The sequence below is a fragment of the Anas platyrhynchos genome, chromosome 3, assembly GCF_047663525.1.
Source record: "Anas platyrhynchos isolate ZD024472 breed Pekin duck chromosome 3, IASCAAS_PekinDuck_T2T, whole genome shotgun sequence".
In the NCBI taxonomy this organism is placed as follows: Eukaryota; Metazoa; Chordata; class Aves; order Anseriformes; family Anatidae; genus Anas; species Anas platyrhynchos.
The window spans coordinates 2,892,144-2,908,616 of NC_092589.1; the positions used below are offsets into that span (position 1 = coordinate 2,892,144).

The 16,473-nt window shown below is 37.7% G+C and overlaps 1 protein-coding gene across 4 annotated transcripts in view; it reads left to right on the forward strand.

Moving 5' to 3' along the window:
* The window catches only part of CFAP61 (cilia and flagella associated protein 61), a 103,445-nt gene that overhangs the window by 610 nt on the left and 86,362 nt on the right, over positions 1 to 16,473 (forward strand). For 2 of the 4 annotated variants that reach the window (XM_038176766.2, XM_072035186.1), the window contains exons 2-8: positions 29 to 179; positions 406 to 556; positions 2,640 to 2,716; positions 3,431 to 3,498; positions 4,124 to 4,250; positions 9,777 to 9,909; positions 11,870 to 12,023. In XM_038176766.2, coding sequence (XP_038032694.2) covers positions 37 to 179; positions 406 to 556; positions 2,640 to 2,716; positions 3,431 to 3,498; positions 4,124 to 4,250; positions 9,777 to 9,909; positions 11,870 to 12,023 — 853 coding nt within the window. In that variant the 5' untranslated portion in view covers positions 29 to 36. Of the gene's footprint in view, positions 1 to 28; positions 180 to 405; positions 557 to 2,639; positions 2,717 to 3,430; positions 3,499 to 4,123; positions 4,251 to 9,776; positions 9,910 to 11,869; positions 12,024 to 16,473 lie in introns of those variants that run through there. The other 2 variants (XM_072035187.1, XM_072035188.1) reach the window with 2 other exon arrangements.

Consider the following 16,473-nt stretch of genomic DNA (forward strand, 5'->3'; position numbering starts at 1 on the left):
AGCAATGTCTTCTTTCTTTGTGTTACAGTTTACAAGATGACTACAATAACATCTTCAAGAGGACATACAGAAGTAGTTAGTGCCCGAAGGACAGACTTACGTGATGTTTCTGATATTATCAGCCTCTTCAGCCATTTTACAGAAGATGTTTTTGGGAGGATTGATATCATGCATCTTTTGTAAGTGACACTGGTTTTGGAACTTTTATTTGGATATGACTGGCACAGACCTGCCTCTAGGACAGATTAAAGGGAAATGCCCGTCTTCATGTTTTTACACCCTTATAACAGCTTTTGTATCTATTCTCAAAATTTTTAGAATACAACCTGATTATTAAGTGTTAAACTTCCCTATGCTTTTCTTTGGTATAGTTTCTTCAAGTTCTGAATTAATTTGTTTTCACAGAGAAAAATCTAATCTTTCTCTGACACTCTGCAATGAGAAGAATGAGGTTATAGCCCATGCTGTCTTTCTGGACTATCCAAATTGGAATATCACTGATCAATCTGATTGGGAATCATTCTTACATAAAAACTACCTTAACAACAAATGCACTGTAAGTAAATTGTGTGATTTTAGTTGATTTTTTTTTTCACTTAAGTCTCAGGTACAAAAATATACATAGGCCTCTAAAATCTCTTTTAGGTAGATCTGAGGTGTTCAGGCCAAAGAAGGTGGTTATCTTTCTAAATCCTCAGGTGCTCAGAAGTTCATGAGTACCTGTGCTTTTGCCACTACTGTAAAATAAGTTAACTGTCATCCATTACAAGAGGCCATTAGGGAATGCAGGTTCTTTGCTAGACATGTCCAGAACACATCTAATGCACTGTGCTAGCACTGAGAGCAGTGTGAGCTATAGCTGCCACCAACATTTTTTGTTCAAATACCTGTCCAGCTCTGGTGCTATCTAACAGAGCATTTACCCAGGAGGTGGAGACCTTGCTGTAACATACTTCTTATTGTAGGGGAACTGAAATCCTGATTTCTCACCTTTTGGAATAAAGTTCTGCTCTTTTACACAATGGAATCCAAATTTAATGGCTTCAGAGAAGAGGAGCATACTCCTCTTCAGAAGATGCTGAATTACACTGAGTAGAGGACCGTGCTGGCATGAGTATCTTGATTCTGGAGAGAGTTTTTTCAGTGCTGGTGTAGATATGGCTGCACTCCATTCTGTGTGGTGCCAGTTTTCATAACGGCTCCTCAGTCAAGTTTGTAAATTACCCTTAGAAATTATGGACTAGAAATAAGTGCTTAGAAGTTTATTCAAATGCTGTCCCTCATTCAGTCCATCTAGGCACTGGATCATCCTGTTATTGTTGAGAAAAGACCAAAAACATTGACCATAAACACTTAAAAGTTAGGGAGCATGTGCCAGAATAAGGTATTGGTGATACTGAAATTACATCCCAACAGTGTGTTCATCAGTTTTCTGGTGCTGTTCTGGGTATTATTAAGCAACGGCTTGCAGAAAAACTGACAAATACACTGATTGTATTTAAAACTGCTGTGCGTGCCATTAAGAGAAACAAAATTATTACAGCCAAAGGGAGTATAGGGGGAAAAAGACCAACATGCAATTTTCTTGTAATCTGTTTTCTTTGTCACTTGAGTACACTTTGTGTATTGGCATATTGCAGACACAACCACTTCATTCACTGTGCAGCTGCTGCTGTTGGTTTATGCTGTGCTGTCAGTTCTGCAAGCTCTTCCTCAGGCTGTCTGCTTGACAGTATCTTGCAGTAAAGCTGCAGCTGACTTCAGTGTCAGGGGCATACAAAGAGAAAAGGAGACAAATAGACAAAGAGCTTTAGCATGTTAGGAATTACTGCTCAGAAGCAGGAGTAAAAGATGCTTCAGAACATTAACGAGGAGCAGAAGAACCCTTGCTTTGCTTAGAATGGAGATTATTTCCTAAAATCTAAACAGAATATTCAGTAGATCTTTCATGCTTCTGTACTGGTAAAGCAATTGTACATGTTCCAGTTGAGATTCTAAGTGAGATTCCTTTACTGTAAGGTGTTTTCCAGATTAACTGGAGGTAAACAGGAAAGACATCTTTTAGTCAGCTCTGTTTCTGGATATTTAAATGTGTCTGACAATGCAGTCATAAGATCTTGTATTTTTTCCTACATCTTTTAAGGGAAGAACAATTTTGGGAGCATGAGGAATGTGTAAGCTTTTTTTTTTTTTTTTTCCCCCTGAAATCCTGGGAAGAAATAATGTCTTTATTAATTAAATGTTAAATGTTGTTAGTTGTTGTGGTTAAATGGAAATTTTATTAGTTAACACAAATAAGGAACAGAACAGTGTTACAAATAAAAAAGTGATATTTATAAAATCACAGTAACTAGCAGTAACTTACAGGAACTATAACATCACTAAGAGTAAGTTGGAGTATGAATTAAATTTAAAAATATTACATCAGCACAAATCATAATATAAAAAATGTCCTTTATTCATATAGCTTTACCCACACATGCCTTGAAGGCAATGAGTTACTCACATGCAAAGTTATTCACTTGAGTGTGGATCACAGATATTGGATTCGTGCATGTTAACATTTGGGTAGACCATAAATATTCACAGTGTTTATGAAAGTATTCATAGTGTTTAGATTCTCATTCTTCATGTTATAGCCTTTGAACACGCTGTTCATGCATCTTTTTGTGGCAAAAGAGGAATATGCAGCTGGATGTTCCCAAGAAATTATTAGGTGAGTTAGTATGCAACTTTCTGTAGTGAAGCACGTGCACTCTCCTCCCATCGTTTGCTATCAGTATTGCAGATTGAATTTTTTTATTTTCTTAAATTTCCACTCCAAAATTCCATGACTGAGCATGAAGCTTAAAAAGCTGTAGATGTTTCTGGAGTATGGTTGTTCCCAGCTCATCTTTTGGTAGTTTATGAACTACAGATTATACGGTAAAGTCACAAGCTATGCAGTACAAATAGCACAATATATCATGTTAGCTAAATACTCATTGATTGCTCGGGTTATTTGGTATTGCTCAGAACCTACTTATATAAGCAGAGTGAATTGCGTTTGGTGCTGCTTCTGTGAAATGTAGTTACTTTGTCGTGTCAAGCCAGGTCACATAGATGCCAGGTCAGAGATGTGCCAGCAGAGATCTGGCAGCTTTAATTTTTTCACTACTGTGGAACTGATATAAAAAGCAGGCTGTTTGAAATCTAAGTATTAGGAAATTGAGGGAGAAATAGGGTAGAAGAAACAGTAAATGATGCCCTGATTAATTGCATATCATATTATTTGTGATAAATAAAATGCTTTAATTTTTGAGCCATATGGGCTCTTGAAGTAAGATTGGAGACACTGGAGAAAAAAAAAAATCATGCATTAAAAGACTAGCTGCTGTTTCTGATTTGGTGTAGTGATGAAAGACTGAATACAGTCATGTTATTTGTCCAGGAAGGTTTTTATTGAAATACCAGAACTGCAGTTCATACTTCTCTTCATACCAGCTGATGAGAATTTAGGTAAGAATTTAAAACTTTTTTATTCTTAAAATAACGAGAACTAGTTTTCACTATTATACTATGTTGATGAAGTGTGGTGTTTGTTTGTTTGTTTAATATATTGAGAACAGTTACCATTTTCTAAACATAGAGAAACCACAGTCTTAAACTATCCTCTAATGGAAATCCCTTGTAAAAGCGGTTTACGTAGCTGCATGTTCCTTTCAGCAGTCTATCCATTTCCTGCAGTCTTAACATTTGCCAGAAATGGATAGGGCTTCAAACAGAGGCACAGGTGTCTCAGAAATAAATTCCCACAAGTTTTGTGAAAACGTCCGGCTGAATGGGGTCAAGAGATTGAAATGTGTTTGTTGTCTGACAGGCAATGACTAACACACCAGTCAGCCAGGCATCATACCTATGCATCAAAAACAGTCACATCCAGTATTTTCTCTCACTTGACCAAGTGAGTACAAGAGGAGAAGAGGGCTGTTTGTGGTAAGACATGGAAGGAGTGCTGGAGACATGGAAGGAATCTGGGGTTTAAATTCAAAAATCCACTTTCCTCAAATAGTTTTGCTTATAATTTTAAAGTTCAAATAATGAAGTTTCTGTGCTTCTCCTAACAGATTTTTATTGTTCACAGAGCCAGGCTTGGAAAGCGCCTTTGAAAAGATGGTAACTGCTCCAGGTTCAGCAGTGGATGCAAACTTTACTTTGCTTATGAGCCCCAGACATCGGTATCACCCGCAGCTGCATGTTCGCAAAGCAAGGTAATGCAGTTTTCTTGCTTCTACATTTATGAGAAGATCTCTCGAGCAATTTAAAGAATTCCCATTTTGATTTACAGCATCAGTATCTTAATTCAGAGGCCATGATTTTTCTTGATAACTTAATTAAGTAGTTGTTTTATGATTATGCTGTTTTTATTCTACTTCATCGCAAGATCAATTGTATTTTTTGTAAATCTGGTTTTCTATCTAGAAATAATAGAAATAATACATTTTTTGGTCAGCAATGTTTATTCTGTGAATGTTGGCTTTATTGTCTTGTGTATTTTAGTGAGTGCATATAGTTTTCAGGAGCATATTCCAATTAATTTTTCATATTTTTTAATTGTATCATACTTTGACCAGATGAGCAAAAACTGAAGAGGAGGGTTTATCATCTAGAGCTATTAAGTAGAAGTAGAGACTCCCTAGTTCCACTGATCTGTCAGAGATGGAAAGTAACCCTTCTGCTCTTGTACGTTTTTTTCTGCATAAACACTTCATACGTTCCCTGTCATTGTGCATCAGGGGAGCAGACCAGCAGGCTCCTCAACATTGCCAAAAGATCTTAAGAAAATAATGGGGTAATACATTTTTTTTTTTTTTTTAATTTACTGCATAGTGTCATGTATTTCAATGTGTACAGTTTGGAGCAAAGACTTTTTTTTTGTTTTCTTGTATGATATGTTTGCACAATGTGCCTTTCACACAGCTTTGCAGTTATTTTGGGACTCATCATAAATGTCATTAAAAAGTTGAGAAAGAAAAAAAATAATATTGAGTCTCTCTGCCCATGTATTGGTAGTGCACACCAGGTAGAGAAGCAGGTTCCCCTAGCCGAATGCCTACTGCTGTCTACCTATGTATAGACCATTACAACTATTTTTTTTTCTTTCATTTGAATTCTGCTGCTTATGCCAAATTGCAGTTTTCTGCACGTGTCAGCACTGAGCACACTAAGCGAGAAATGCAGTTTTTGCCCCAGACAGGCTTTATGTTTTTCTGTATAGGTTGCTGTGTCATATATGCTATCAGTGCTGTGTAAATGCTTCTCTGTACTGTGGTCAAAATATAATTAGTTTGTATCACATTTTGGTTCACTTATTTTCCTCTCCATGCTGCAAAGAGCACATGTAGGGTAATGTTTCATGAGGTAATAATTTTGATTCTGAGTGTTTCTGGTGTTGTTTTCCTTTGTTCTAAATGGAAGCACTGTGTTATCCTTATGTAGCAGTATTATGATTTAAGAGATTTTTCCAGTCCTTGTCATAGAAATTGAAGTTTAGGGACAAGCACGTCTCTGGGAGGCTTCATCATACAATACTGATGTATAACCAGTGCTAATGGAAGGTAATGCCACACTAGGAACCTCTGTCTGCCTGGTAAATCCACACCAATCTGTTCATGAAATAGTTCGTGCTATCATCTTGCACTGGGTGCTGACAGAAACCTCTCTCTCATAGAGAGATGTTTTATACATACTTGATTTTGCCAAATAGGCCTGAAACAAATCTGCAGACTGTGGTATTTATCCTACAGTTTTATTCAATGCTTACAATATCCTATGGCTTGGCTTTAGAGCATTGTGAGATAAAGGGCTGAGACCTGATGTTGGCCACTTAAAACCATTCTGCTGTTGGTCTGGATATTTCATTATGTTGCAAAATCATTTGCATACCAACTTGATCGACACTTTTTAAAAAGTAAGGTCCTTTTAAAGGCTTTTAAAAATTATTTCCTTTGAGTAGTCTACCATCTATCAATATATGAACAAACCCTTGATACTAAGAAGTTATCAGTAGGTGAATTAATTCCTAAGGATTTAAAGTTTTTCTGTACCCTTTGATTCTAACTGTTACAGTTTTTCATTTAACTTGAATCACATTATTTATTTTGATGGCCATCAGATATTGGCAATAGGGAATATTTTTTACATGACTGGAAGTGTCAAGCAGGCTGTAGCAATATAACACATAAGAGATACTGTCTTGCCTGGGACTTCTGTAGTTTTTATGAATAATATACATGATTTCCTTTTATTAAAAACAAAAACAAAAACAAAAACTAAAAAACTAGAAAACTAGCCAAGAAACTGCTTATTTCATTTGAATTACACAGTCTCTGTTGATATTCATACTTAAAGATATATAGATAATACAGATTCTCTGAGTAAGAATTATATTTCCAGGAGATGCTTTGCCTTTCCTTTTGCTCTGTATTCACTTTTGTACTTCACTGGCATCCATAGTAACATTCAAAGGAGCCCTTTAGAGATTTATCTGTGTTGCCCACAGCCACCTGCCTAGCAACATGTTCTGGGTCAATGATAGGAGATTAGGGTAATCTCTTTTCCCTCTTCCCTTACTTATGGTGAGGGGAAGCAGTAAACTGATACTTTGCTTAACCATTAATTTTGAAATTGTTCTCTATCTGACCTTTATAATGTGAAATAAATCTGTAGTGTGCCTGAACCCAGTCCACGAAGCCTTTATGTTCTAGTTTCTAGCTGATATATCATCTTTAGATCCTCTTCCTTGTTTTTGTACCATGTATGTAAGACATCACAAATGTGCAGCTCTGCGGAATTCCTTTATTGTGCTTGTTCTCTGTCTAGGAATCATATAGTGTTTTTATATATTTTTAAATTATTTTTTTGTTTTGTTTTGTTTTGCTTGTTTGTTTAAAAAAGGTCTAAGGTACTGGTTGGGGGGGTTGCAGAAACTAAAAATAGTTCTGTTCCTACAGTTTCTAGTTTGCTGGGAATTGACTGGGCATATGCAGAGCCTGCTGAGTGTCATGAGCTCAGTGTACGTATGGCAGTCTCTGCACAACACGAGTCTGCAGAATTGCCACCTGCGTCTTGAGAGGTGGCCTTGTGGTGTTGTGCTTTGCAGAGCAGAATGCTGAGAGGGACTTGGAGCAGTCATTTTAGTTTGAAATACAAAGAATGGGAATTTATAATATATTTTTACAAGGTTTCATTGTTTTTGGAGCTTCATTTCACTTACAGCATTTGAAATGATTCTACAGACAAGTGATTTATTGTGTCTTAACAGTGAAAAAGAATGAAAAAGTGTGGTTTGGAAGTTTGTCTCCCCAGCAGCTGTCTTCAGTTTTGAGGGAATAGTCACAATATTCTTTCTTAGTTTCTCAAGCTGGCTTTCTTAACTTAAAACTCTATGAAAGAATCTGGTGACTGCCCTCCAGAAGAAAAATTAAATTATCTAAAACTCCTGGCAGATGGAATAGTTCTGTGACTCAGGGCATCCTAAAGGTCACAAGTTAAGCATTTATTCACCCCGCTCAAAAGGCTGTTAATAAGGCGTGTGTAACAGATATCCACTGGAGTCTGGAACAGCTCCCATACTGTCCATCTCGCCTGAACAACCTGCTCGGCTGACCTGAACAAAAAGAGGTCAGCACAACTGGACCAGGGATGGAGGGGTGTGCAGGTCCTTATCTCGGGGCTGTTCTGGGCAACGGGAGCAACGAGGACAAGTGGAGAGCTCTCAGACAGATGGCCTGAGAATAAGAAATCATGTCAAATAAAGGAGGTCTGGCAGAAAGGTGGTCTTACTCAGAAGGTCACATCCTTCTGGTGAGTAGGAGCGGCAAAAGCCATCAGAGTACCACTTGAATTGTCCTTCAGTCTTGTGTCAGAGTCCATCAGTACTTTGGTGATCAGACTGTGATTGATAAATTAGAATGTCTGGCCCAGCTGTGTTAACTTTAAGGCTTCTGTGAAATCCAGAAACATGCAAAAAGTTAAAATTAGAGTAGCTTTATTTGTTTGTTTGTTTGTTTGTTTGTTTTTTCTGCACTTGCTGCCTGTACAGAGCTAAGATTTCTAAGCTATGGGTACAGGTACAAGTGTGTACAAACTTGAGCAGCCGCAGCCTGAAGCAAAATCCAAGTTTTCCCAGAAACATGTTTCTACAGCGTGTATCATTTTTAGACGAAAGAACTATTTTACAGTATTTTTCTACTGACGCTGCGGGGGGGTTGGGCAAAGGATGCCCCGGCCTGAGGACTGAGTGGGGCAGTGGAGAAGGGAAGGGAAGGGAAGAGAAGGGAAGGGAAGAGAAAGGAAAGGAAGGCAAGGCGAGGCAAGGCAAGGGAAGCGAAAAGGGCCCGGCCCTGCAGCCCACCCGGAGGCCGCCAGGGGGCGGGCGAGCCCCGCGACGCTGCGGGCCGTCGGGGGGCAGCTGCGGGCGGCCCGGCGGGGCTGTGCCGGGCTGGGCGCCCGCTCCTTGGGGTGTGCTGCACGCTGCCTCCCGCGGGGGTCACCTTCCTCACACGGTTGCGCTACCTAAGGTGGTCTGAAGCACGCTAGGAGGAAGGGATTTCCTAACCGTGCCGTGAAAGCGGCCCCTCCTCGCTGCCCACCGCAGGCCGACTTTTCTGAGCCCCTTCGGAGCTGCAGAGTTGTCTCCCGGACCGCTTACGTTCTGGCATTGTTTACAGAAATAAAGCAGCGATTTCAGCCTGTCACGGGAAAGTGTTCTGTGCTGGAGCTGCTTGGCCCGGGCCTACATGCCACGGGTGCAGCACATACCTCTGTTGAATTCCTTGATGGCAATTTGTACACGTTGGTAAAAGCAGTGAGGTTTTGGGGAGACTTGCATTGATCCTGCTAAAGAATTAACTTTTTTTTAGGTTGATTGATGAGAAAGAGCCTGTTATCTATTTAAATAAAAATCCATGCAGTCTGGGGCCTGTATGATTCTAACACTGAAACTTGGACAGCTTAGGAGTCAGCTCTGGCTGCTTTACGCCAGCAGCACGGACGCCAGACTGGGGCAGCAGAGGCAGAACTGCGCTCCCACCTATGCAGAAGGCTTTTCATGAGGCAGAGGGATACAGTAATTGCACTTTGGCCTTTGTATCTTTTTCAATGGTGGAGCATTAACTTGACCTTACAAAGGCATAATGGTTCAATTTCTGCCAGTTGACTCCCACACTGCTGTGTGTAATAACAGTAATCTAGCCAATACTCACCACTGTTTCTCCCATACAAGAAGGCACTATTTTGTATTTTTTTTTCTTTTTTTTTCTTTTTTTTTTTCTCTTCTTGTTCTTAACAGACACAACTGACTTCCTAAATTGCACTGGTGTAGCTCTTCTTGAGATCTCTGCCAACTTTAACAAACTGAGATTGGGCTCACTGAGTGTAATTATTTTAAATGAGGCCAAAAGCCCAGATCCACCTGGCCTGAGATGCCTTAGGCAAGAAAATTTTGAACAGGGCTACCCTCATATTTTCTGCTTTGGGGAAAAGATAGCCATCTCCATGGCGAAATCCAGTTCTAAGGAAGGTTGCGTTGGCTCTTAATAATGCTTTTGTCTCTGTGGTGCTGAGGCTACCAACTTAGTGTGTGTTAGATGTCCTACGTGAAATTACTTCTTCACTGGTAGGGGCTTTGGATCAGGTATTTTTAATATCTGTCAGTATGCTAACAGAGGGGAACAGAGGTATTGGGACCTGTTAATAGGAGAGTTTTAGGGCATTACATAATCTCTTTTTTATAGGTTGGAAGATTACAATGATCTCATGCCAATCTGGACGCGTCAGAGTGAGACTCTGAAAGAAACCTATAGTGAATATTTCCTTGCTGATATAATAGAACATCAAGATGAAGAAAATCAAGCTGTTGTTTGTGAGGTCAGTCTGTCATATGCTCCTGTTTGATCTAATCACCATGTTAGTGATGTAAATGTAAGTAGCTCATGCTGCAGCTCAATGAATAAAAAGAACAAGCTCACTTTTGGAAGGTAGAATTCATAATCTGCACACACATAATGCCCTCTGCCACTTTCTTTGCTTATCTCAGTTCTTTAGGAGTGGTATCTCCTGTTAAATAAATGAAGCAGCAATTCCTGGTAATTGTGTGGATTCTTTCCAAGTAATTGGAACAGGCTACTCTGAAAAAAGGGTTACTGTTTTAGACATTTTACATTATAGATAACCAATTTTAATTCCTTGTGAAAATTAATATTGCATGTGAAAACTAGTAGCCAGTAATAATTTCTTAGTTAAAAATGATGTATTTTTTTCCATCTCCTGGCTGGGGCAGTCGGATTTATGCTGAATTGAAGACAGAAACTCAGGAATTAATTTAAATAAGAAAGAGGTACTAATAGCTATCCGTCTGAAAATTCCTCTTAATATTTTCATGCGTTAGTAACTGTGCATGATATCGTAAGCTGATAGGCAACATAACCTACTTAATTCCAGAAGTCTGCTTTCTATACCAAATGATTTTATAAAACCTTAACATGTAATCACTGCCATTGGAAGCCAAATAGGAAACAACAAGCCATTAGTGTAATAGCACATTACAAACGGCTATCTTTATAAATAATACATTTCAATTGTACGTTCATAGCTCGATATGATACCAGCAAAAGGTGTTTCAGGCCCTCATATTTTATACTTGCCTGTGCTGCTGTGAAAGACACCTCCATGCAAACCAAGATAGATGCCAATTTTCCCTGCAGAGAATGAAGCTGGCAACCTCTTTTTGCACATATGGTAGATGGATTGGTTAATCAGCCTCTGCTGAGCCTTGGGCCTAAAATTACACAGCAGCCAGACAACTGCAGTGACCCAGCTTTTGTTCAGTTACGCAAACAAACAATCACTTGTTGTTTGGGGGAAAAAAATTAAACTTGATTTTTTTTTAATTTTTATTGGAGTGCTGATGGCAGAATAAAACAGCTATACAAATCCATCCTGTGAGTTTTCATAATGTTTTTAAAGAAGGCTTTCATTATGTGTATTAAGGAAAAAAATATTTTGATTATTTGTTTTATGAGAAAGTTGAATATAGGAATAACATTTGAAGAGTTTCCTACTTCTAGACTGGTCTCAGCTTGAAGCCAAACCCCTCCAACATATTGGTTCTAATTTTCCAGAGTCTATTTTCCTATTTTCATCTCAACACTGCAACTTTCTGGAAACTTTCAGTAATAATAATCAAACATAAAGTGACATGCCATTTCAGTGTTACAGGGATCTTGTCATTCCCAGGGCTTTTTTTTTTTTTTTTGAAGGCTGATTATTAGATATTTTTAGAACCTGAAAATACTCAATGCTTATAATTGCTTTTTATAATACATACCGTATAACATTTTAGAACTTTTTACATACTGTACAATTTTTTTTTTTTGTAGGAAAATAAAATATGCTTTTCAGTTTGAGCACACTTTATTTACGAAATAGCATCAAATGATTAGTCAACCATTATGGTTAGCTAAATCCAGATTGTAGGTTAGTTGCACTTAAGGAAAAATTATGCCCTTTTGGAGTTCTCTAGTAGAAGGGTGTTATATTGAAACAGTAGATCATATTTTGGTCCATATAAATAATTCTAATCCCCCTGCAAATCATTACCAGAAGAAGAAGATCTAATATAGATGGTGTAATACACTTAATTGAAAAAAAAAGATCTTTAACTTTCCCTTATACTTTTCTTTTACACACAGCTACAGCTAGTATGCTGAAATTCTTGTTTTGCCCTTTTTTTCCCCCTTTCCTCCTCACAACCTTTTTTTTTTTTTTTCCTCAACTAAAATTATCTGCTCAATTTTTATGTGTGTATGACATTGTTTTTATATTGCAGGCTGGAGACACTGTAGTGGGATTCATGAGCTTATGCTCTCAAGTAGATGTTTCCTTGTTTCACGCGTGCTTTGACTTAGGGCCTTTCCATGGACTCTGTAAACCACATCCTGAAGATGTTCTCAAAGCACCACAGGAGCCAAGCATTCCAGAAGGTACCTATATGCTAAAATTATAGGCAGATTCAAGGTGCATTTATTTCTAGCTTCTGAACAGGTTTTGAAAAAAAATGGAAGAGGACATAGGCTTATATTAGTAAGAAAAAAAGAATGTGTCTGCGCTTTGGAGATGGTTGCCTGGTGTTTTTTAATTCAGGGGAGCTGGTCTGTACAATGTGTCACACTGAAGACTCTCATCAAAACAGAGGTATGAGATATAAGTAGATTTCAAGTTTTGGAAAGCCAAAGAATAGTGTCTACTTCTCATCAGTTAGCTACAGTTGTGCTGTTATATTAAGACTTTATTTTTAAACTTGGTTCTAATGTATGTCAGCCGCTAAGCAGCTGGTTATCAGTGGCTGTCATGTTGTCTTGTGATTTGTGCCCTCTTATTTCCTTGAGGCCCATTTTTTGCTCTGTCTGCTTACTGTTTGCAGTCATTTAGGTTACAAGGTTTTGGAAGATCAGAAACTGTTTTCATTGTATTTTTGTGTTGGACACAATATGACAAACCACCTACAAGCCATCTTACTGCAACTAACAAATTGCAGTAACATGAATATGTTGCCTATTTAGAGACCACTAATAATTTGCAGCTGTCATCATTATTTTTCGGTGTTGAAGGTCTTTTTGTCCAGAAGGGCAGCATTTTGCTGTCTGCTAGTTATTAGTAATAGAATTAAAGAAACACCACTAGGTTGTTACATACCTGCTTGTTTGAACACAAAGCACCAGGCAAAAATGCAACTGGGCAGCTTCAGAGCAGTCTCCAGCTGGTATCTCATAGCTGAAAGCCATGGAACAGTAAAGGGAATGAAAAAAAATGCCTTCCAGCCACACTTGTGGACTTCCCCTCCCCTGCAAAGAAGAATATTTCTAGTAAGAGATGAAGGAACCCAGCTGCCTTGTCCTGTATCAGTCCACGCTCCTGGAACTTCAGGAGTATTATTTCAAAAGAGGTGACAGACACATATAGAAATGTAGATAGGACTGAGGGAGGAAGAAATATCATTTATGATAGTCTCTTCTAAAAACTAGACCTGTTTTTCATTTCCTGCAGTTCTGGGACAGCCCTCCTTGCACTGTTTGGTCAGGAACGAAGTTTGGGAAGAACTTTCCCACCCTGCAAAGTCATGCAAATTTTGCTCGGGATTAGTTCTTCAATAAGCTATATGAAAATGTGCAGAAAAGTATGAAATATATTTCATTTTAAAACTACAAATATTATCTCAGTATTTTAAATTCTCATTAACTATGAGTAGTATTGACTTCCCTTTGACTTCTGTCTTACTGCTATATCAGCAGGAAGTTTAGACATATATGTCACCTAATCCCTTCAATCAGCAAATTTGCTGATGATACAAAACTGGAAGGAGGAGCCGGTATGGCAGAGGGCTGTGCTGCTGCCCAGAGGGGCCTGGATAGTCTGGAATAATGAGCTATTGGATTTTCTAATTGTTTTTTTTTAAAAAAAAAAGCATGTAAAATCAGCATAAATGATTCTTTTCAGGTTTCTATAACACCAGCTTAGCATCTGAGTGCTTTTGAGAAGCACGTTAAGCACATTGGTTAGCAATCTCGGACATGATTCCCTCTCTTTTTCTTCTCCATTTAAAAGCTGTATTACCTTTGGTGGTTGTTGGTTGTTTGCAATGCTGTATTTACTTTTTAAGTACAAAAAAAAAAAAAAAAAAGGAGTAGTATACCTCTATTTGGAGTGGCAAATAAGTTTTGTGTCATGGATCCTCTGAAATACCTGCCTTCAGCACTGAGACAATTCTCAACATCTGTCTCCAGAAGAGAACGGCATCAGGAGCTGCTATGACCCTACTGTCTCCTCCATCTGCCTGCTGAGTGGGCAGCCTGTGGGTGCACTTGCAGCTGCAATTCTGTTAAGCTACAGCCACAGATTTCAAGCTTGTTGTGTTCAAGAGCAGCCTTGGGGAAAGAGAATTATTGGTAGGCTTTTTCAGATAACTTGAACACAAATCATTGAGGGTCTCAAAGACAGACACCTGAGAAGGAACTTGATTATCATCAGTGAATTGCCTGGCTCTGATACCATTCTTAGAGGGTGAGCCACTAGAAATTTAACAGTAAAATTAGAGGTAGCCCATGGCTATATATTGCTCAGGAATATTAATTCTATTATCATGGAATAATAATAAAAGCTATTGTGGTAACTCTACATTTTAGAACATAAACAATTATAACATCTTAAAATAGTTTTGCTTGTCCTAAAGCATTGCAAACTGTTGTTTATGCCTGCCCAGTATAGCCAAAAAGAAAGAGAGAAAGAGAAAAAGAGAGAAAGAAAACAAACAAACAAACAAATATATACTGTTATTTGTCTAACCTTTAATAATAATCAATTCAATAAAGTGTTAGCTTGTCGCAAGTTACTAAAGTTTTATATGGCTTATTGAAAATATATGCTTTGTGATGGATATTTGATAAATGTCTTTTATAAACTATTAACAAATTGTTTATGTAAACACGAAGACTGCATTTTTCAAATGGTTGGAAAAAAGGCTCTGATTCAGGTTTTATTATTGCATGAGACATGAGTCAAAATTCATCTCAGTAGTCATACGTGAAAACATCCAGGAAAAGCAGTGGTGTTTCCTTTATTTATTTATTTATTATTAAGAAAAGAAAAGAAAAGAGCCCACCATTTTAATAAAGAATTTTATTTAGAGACACACACCCCCCCACTGGCCATCATTGCCAAAAACAACAAACAAACAAACAAACAAAAAAGCATAAGCATAGTTCCCCTTCTGTCTGATTTCTTCATTTTATTAAAAATTTAGTTTGAAAAGGGAATTGTATGAATTGTATCTTGGGCTTTTTTGGTAAATGGAGACCCAAATGATAGTTCCAACCTGGTAGTCGATTGATAAACCTTTCCAATATAAGGTCCTACCTATGTCCTTGTAATTTACTATAGTGTCATTGACAAGTAGTTTAAACTTGATTATATACCATAACATGCACATGGCTATATAAATGCTGTTATAATGATGGCACCATTTCTGTGGTCTATTGTATTGGAAATGTGCTGCCAAATTGTCTTTTGTCTAGGGAAGCTTTGCTAACTTTGCATCTTATATCAATAGAGGACCTCAACTTTCTTTTATTGAATTCAAAGGCTGAGAATTTAAAATGTGAGCCACATTCCTTTGTGGAGTATTCACATGTTCCCATATGAGAAAACAAACACACAAACAAAAAACAAAACAAAAAAAAAGATATTTTTTTCAAGCTCGTTAGCTTAAAAATAGAGACCACAGGTTGATAGTATTTTTTCCTTTCAAAATGTAGTACTGACTAATAATGAAAGAGTGTACAAAAATCTGTGTTTAACACAATATTGATATGCCACTTACATTTCAGGATAATTACAGTAATTTGGTTGTTACTCTATATGGTGTCACAGATTAGTAGCCAGAAAACATTATGATGCAGTGGGAATGATTCAAGGGCTTTTCATCAGGCTTCATGTTGAACTGGCTTCTTGATCCTGCTGACTGATACCTCTGCTAACAACCTAGCAATCACAGAATTATTTTAATTTTCTTTTTGTTCATGTTCCATACTTCACTGAGCGCAACGATATTTACATTCTTTGCAGTCACTTGTGTACAGTATATATATAAACAGTGATGCAGCTATATTTGACAGTAGTGAATGGTGGAGCCATTAAGGGATTTCATTTTAGTGTGAAGTCAGAAACAACATATCAATATTTACATGACAACAAGAGGCTTGTATTAATTAACTTTTGACACCTGCAAGGCTGTTCATAATGAGAAGTGTAGCTGGGTTAATCAAAACGACATTTGATCATTTCTGTGAAGTCTCACATCTGTGATACCCCTGGAGAAACCATGATTTCTAACCCCTGTGTTTCTTCTTGCCCTGCAAATTGCATCTGCATTCTTTTCTGCTAACAGCGAAACAGATCTTCAGATAACAGATTTTTTTAAAAAAAACTTTGGGCTAAACTTTTTTTTTTTTTTTTTCCTTAAGGAGAAGAAAGCTCATTACTCTATGAAGAAAAATGCTCATGTCAATGAATGTAGCTTAGATGGATTTACCAAATCCAGATAGAGGAGTGAAGAATCCTATTGTGCTGTAATTTTTGAATTTTTTTCTCCTTCTCTTGGAGCTCAGAAACTATGACTTTCCTGTGTTACTGGAGCTTTCACATGCAGGGATGTACTGGCCTGATCTGTTTTCTACAGCCATGATACCTATATCTCAAGAGTTTATTGGTTAAAGTTATTTTCAGACTTCATTTTTTAATATAAATGCAGTAAACTGAGATTGTATCTGTAAGATTAGTGAGGGGATGATTTAAGGAATGGCAGAACTATTGAAGAGAGACACTCAAGGACTAAAAAAGAGCAGCTGACATTTAGCTTTAGTAATTTTAAGTGGTTAT